Source organism: the organism of the source record quoted next, assembly GCF_019968955.1.
Source record: "MAG: Porospora cf. gigantea A chromosome Unknown PgA_NODE_1954_length_4428_cov_406.938, whole genome shotgun sequence".
Lineage (NCBI taxonomy): Eukaryota > Apicomplexa > Conoidasida > Eugregarinorida > Porosporidae > Porospora > Porospora cf. gigantea A.
In genome coordinates, this window is record NW_027151479.1 from 1 (window position 1) to 4,428 (window position 4,428).

General features: G+C 53.4%; 3 protein-coding genes across 4 annotated transcripts; 2 read left to right on the forward strand and 1 right to left on the reverse strand.

Annotated features, from left to right (window-relative positions):
• Positions 1–595: 595 nt before the first annotated feature.
• Positions 596–1,026, forward strand: KVP18_000452 (uncharacterized protein; the record flags this gene model as incomplete). Its single annotated transcript, XM_067957823.1, has 2 exons — positions 596–922; positions 1,006–1,026. The coding sequence occupies 2 exons, from the start codon at positions 596–598 to the stop codon at positions 1,024–1,026; spliced, it is 348 nt and encodes a 115-aa protein (XP_067811755.1).
• Positions 1,027–1,871: 845 nt separating this feature from the next.
• On the reverse strand, positions 1,872–2,816 carry KVP18_000450 (uncharacterized protein; the record flags this gene model as incomplete). Of its 2 annotated transcripts, XM_067957808.1 has the most annotated exons (3): positions 1,872–2,296; positions 2,325–2,618; positions 2,645–2,816. In XM_067957808.1, 3 exons carry the CDS (start codon positions 2,814–2,816, stop codon positions 1,872–1,874), a joined length of 891 nt encoding a protein of 296 aa, XP_067811752.1. The 2 variants fall into 2 exon arrangements, with proteins under 2 accessions (XP_067811752.1, XP_067811753.1); XM_067957809.1 differs by lacking the exon at positions 2,645–2,816 and having other exon boundaries at positions 1,872–2,354.
• A 703-nt stretch (positions 2,817–3,519) lies between these two features.
• Positions 3,520–4,047, forward strand: KVP18_000451 (uncharacterized protein; the record flags this gene model as incomplete). Its single annotated transcript, XM_067957822.1, has 1 exon — positions 3,520–4,047. One exon carries the CDS (start codon positions 3,520–3,522, stop codon positions 4,045–4,047), a length of 528 nt encoding a protein of 175 aa, XP_067811754.1.
• Positions 4,048–4,428: the final 381 nt, after the last annotated feature.

The following is a 4,428-nucleotide window of genomic DNA, read 5'->3' on the forward strand; positions in this document are numbered from 1 at the left end:
TGATGCGTGGATTCATCAAGAATCAGAGAGACTCCTGCAGTTTGTCATCTTGTGTTGAATCCCAGCCCCTTGTGCACAGCCCCTTGTGCACAGCCCCTTGTGCACAGCCCCTTGTGCACAGCCCCTTGCGTACACATCAATCAGAGCTTTTGTGATGCGTGGATTCATCAAGAATCAGAGAGACTCCTGCAGTTTGTCATCTTGTGTCGAATCCCAGCCCCTTGTACACAGCCCCTTGTGCACAGCCCCTTGTGCACAGCCCCTTGTGCACAGCCCCTTGCGTACACATCAATCAGAGCTTTTGTGATGCGTGGATTCATCAAGAATCAGAGAGACTCCTGCAGTTTGTCATCTTGTGTCCAATTCCCTCACACTGACAAATCAGACCTAAATATAGGAAGAGTTCGTAATCTGCATCGGCAAAGCCTACAGAATGAGCTGGGTTCTTCCGGTGTCATCCTGTAACCACCCCACACCCCAATAGATCTGATAAACCGCATTCGGATTGATTATGCGGATAAACACCAACATGCTGGCAAATGATTTCCGTTTTGTCCCTGAAATCCCGATTTAGGGCCATTCGCTAACGTCAGGAATGGTACAGAGGATCCACTACAGAGGCAGCTGCCACTATAACACTCGGTCCAACCAGGTCCGTGTCGTACGTACCCCCGGCGGCAAGCGTCGGTACCTCGACGTCAAGAAGACCGCGAACCCTGCACGGTGCGGCGACTGCAAGATCGTGCTTCCCGGCGTGCCTGCAGTGCGCTCGTGGGAGATGAAGAGGATTCCCAAGTGCAAGCGATCCGTATCGCGAGTTTACGGCGGTAACAAGTGCCATAAGTGCGTTTCCGAGCGCGTCAAGAGAGCATTCTTGATCGAGGAGCAGAAGATCGTACGCGCCATCAGCACCAGACGCGAGGTAAGATTCTTACTGCTCTCTACTCCCGTATCATATTATTAGATCGTTGATTTTTTTCGTTTCGCGTGTAACACGTATTCCAGAAGCAGAAGGCGGACAAGTGAGTTGTGTGGTGAGTCCTGGTCAATCCTCGAACCCTAAGTCATTCCCCAAACGGTCGTGGTGTCGCATCTGACTCGCCAACCATGTGCCTCCAGCTGTAGCTCCGGCGGCCAGTAATCCTCCAGCTAAAGTCACAGTAAATAGCCCTGTCTTGTGCTGGCTTGCCACATTCTTCAGATGGTCACTGCATGATATTGTGTTGCATTCTTGGACTTCAGTAGTGGCGCCGCAGGACTCGTTATTGCCCTGCAGAATACTACGTCGCCTCTCCTGAGTCCCACCTCCGCATTCCGACGTACATGTTGACCAGCCAGACCAACTCGACATTGTGCAGTCGTCCAAGCCGCACCTTTTGATTAGGCAGGGAGTCTCCTCCCTAGGCGGACTACAGGCGATCTCAGGAGGTTCCGACATGAACTCCATCTGCTTTTCTGGAAATGTGACACTTTTAGTGCGCCACTTCCGTCCCACGTCACAAGGCTTGTCGCAATCCGACCAGGCGGACCATGATCCAAACTCGCAACTGACTACGACAAGGCCCGCCAGCACTCACCACAAGCCAGCTCAGAGGCTGCGACTGCGTTTGACCTGCATCCACAGGTGTAATTTTTGCCCTGAGTAAACAGTGGGCCTTTTGCCTACCCCTGGTGCCAGCCCATCCACACAGGTATCAGTGCACTGGTGCGTGCCCAGTGCACATTCGTCCACGTCAGTACAGCACTCCTTGCACCCGGTAAGCAGCAGATCCGACCAGTTGTCTACGCGCTGGTAGCCCTGATAGCACTGGCACTCGTAGGACTTTCCGGTAGTGAGGAGGTCGTGATTAACGCAGAATGAGGAGACGGGGTCACAGGCCGACATCTGACAGGTACACCTCCTCACTCACTACGACACTCTCGCCAGATATGACCCCAACCAGGCACTCGTCTCTATCCAGACAGGTCACTGGGGCTTCATCGTAGTTGAGCCCCTCAGCTGCCAAGCCCTCATCGCATGTGCACAGGAACCCCGGAATTACGTTGCCGCATGTGGCATGGTTGCCGCAATCGGTGGTTGCACACTCGTCGACGTCGTGGCACACACTGAAGTCCAGCCCTTGATGCTCGGCTCCCAGAGTGCAGACACATGTAGCACCCTGGGAGGCGTCTTGCATGCAAACGCCATTCTCGTACACGTTGGCCCGGACCAGGACGCCATCAAGGTGGGACCCGACCAGCGCCTTGAAGTCGGAATAGAGACGGTCGCAGCTGATGTCGTCGCAGGTCAGCGCTGCTGAGTCAGCGCCCCCCCAAGCCCTCACGGACACAGACAGTTCGATCCAAGACCCCATCAGCCACGGGGTGCATACCGTGCGGGTGACACACGCACTCGTACCCTCCAACGAGGTTAACGCACTCTCCCGTTTGAAACAGCCGGTCGGACATGCAGATCGCTGGGTCCTCTTTACATTCGTCGATGTCTTCACAGATTGCCTGGTCGTCGGCGTGACGCCCGGACGTAGAGCACCGGCACTCGAAGTGACCTTCACTGTTGACGCACTCTCCTGTGTATAGTGCGTTCTTTGGACAGGCAAACGTTAGGCACTCATCGATATCTGTGAATGGCGGAACGAACACTCACCGACACACTGTTCCAGACGATCGCCTGCATTGTCAAAGCCCTCCTCACACGCGCACCAATACCCCAACGGCAGTGAACGGTCAGCAACGCACGCGCCATGTACACAGGTAACTGAGGCACAAGGAGCCCAATCACCGCGTAGACACAGGGGCAGCCACTGCTCCTCGTCCATCGCAGGGTGGTATTTCGGCCTGCAGTCACAGCGGAACCCCGAAGGGAGCTCCCAGCACGCGCCGCTCGCGTAGCGATCCGCGTGGGAGGAGAAGCATGTCTCGCAGAAGCCTGACTCACAACTGAGCCCTGCGATAGTGGGCGTCTGCAAGCACGCATCTGCCGTGGTGGTGCTTGCGGCGGTACTTGCGGTGGTGCTTGCGGTGGTGCTTGCGGTGGTGCTGAGTGCTGTCACTTGGGTAACGAGTGAAAAGCCGAGCCGCATTTTGAGCATTCCGTGTTTCTGACTAAGGTTCCACAAAAGCTAAAGCATGTCTCACAGAAGCCTACCTACAACTGAGCCCTGCGATAGTGGGCGTCTGCAAGCACGCATCTGCCGTGGCGGCGCTTGCGGTGGTGCTGAGTGCTGTTCTTGGATCACAAGCGAGAAGCCGAGTCGCATATTGAGCATTCCGTGTTCAAGGCAAAAGCTGAAAATTGTACGTAGGTCATTCCGTAATGTGCAGATCCTCTTTTAAGGAAGTCTCCATGAGACTGCTCAAAAGGAATCTCCTTGTGTTAGATGGTTTTTTTTTCAGGCCAATCCATTCCCTTTAAAGTGATCGACTCTGTGTGCATTTTTCATTACTGCTCATTATTTCATACATGAATCTTGGCTGTCATCGTCCGAACATAATTTCGGATTTTCGACAGTACTCATAAGAATGACTGGCGAATCTTTTACTGTCTCGGACGATCCGGAACAAGGGAATATGCGCAACACAGACCTTGATGTACGAGACCACCACCTCATGATGGATGTCGCCGACAAGATCAAACCTGAGGAAGCTACGACCACCGCAGCCGCTTTCCGCGGAGGAAGACGCGACGTCTCCTCAGCGGGAGTGCACAGCCAAAATGCCTGGCGCACGGAGGACGACAAGAAGGTCTACGACGCTCAGTTAGCCCGATGCAGAATCACAGTCAACATGCCTGAGGACCGACGTCTGGAGATTCAAAGAGCCCGAAATCGACTCAGTGCCTCTAAACACCGCATGCGTGTGAAGGACACCATAGAGCAGCTGACAAGAAAGTGCCAGGAACATGAGCGAGCGCGTATACAGGCAGAGGTGCAGATGCAGTTTGCGACTCGTCAAGCAGAAAAGTACCGAGATGAGAACGAACAGCTTCGAGCGAAGCTTAGTCTTCAACTCCTGCAGGCACTGAAAGCGCAGGCACCTCCACGATCGTAATGAGTATGAGACACTAAATGAAATTTGTTACCACGAGCGAATAATGACTGGTGAACGAGCATGATTACCAGATCCTGCTAAGTGAACAAGAAACACTGAATGAAATAAGATGCACCATTGTGAAACGATTTCAAAGAATGAGAGAGTTGCCATATCAAAAAAGCACACATCTCTCGAATGGAGAGAAGCTCTATAACCACTCTCATCAATGAGAATGGTTGTGCTGCGACAAATGCAGGATCATCAATCCGACAACGATGCCTGCTGCGATAACAGCCACCAGCCAACCAAGAACAAACTTAGCGGTCGACTTGGCCGATGAAAAAGTGGAATCAATCAAATGGACTCCAAGGTGGATGACGAGACCGGCACAGAGACTAT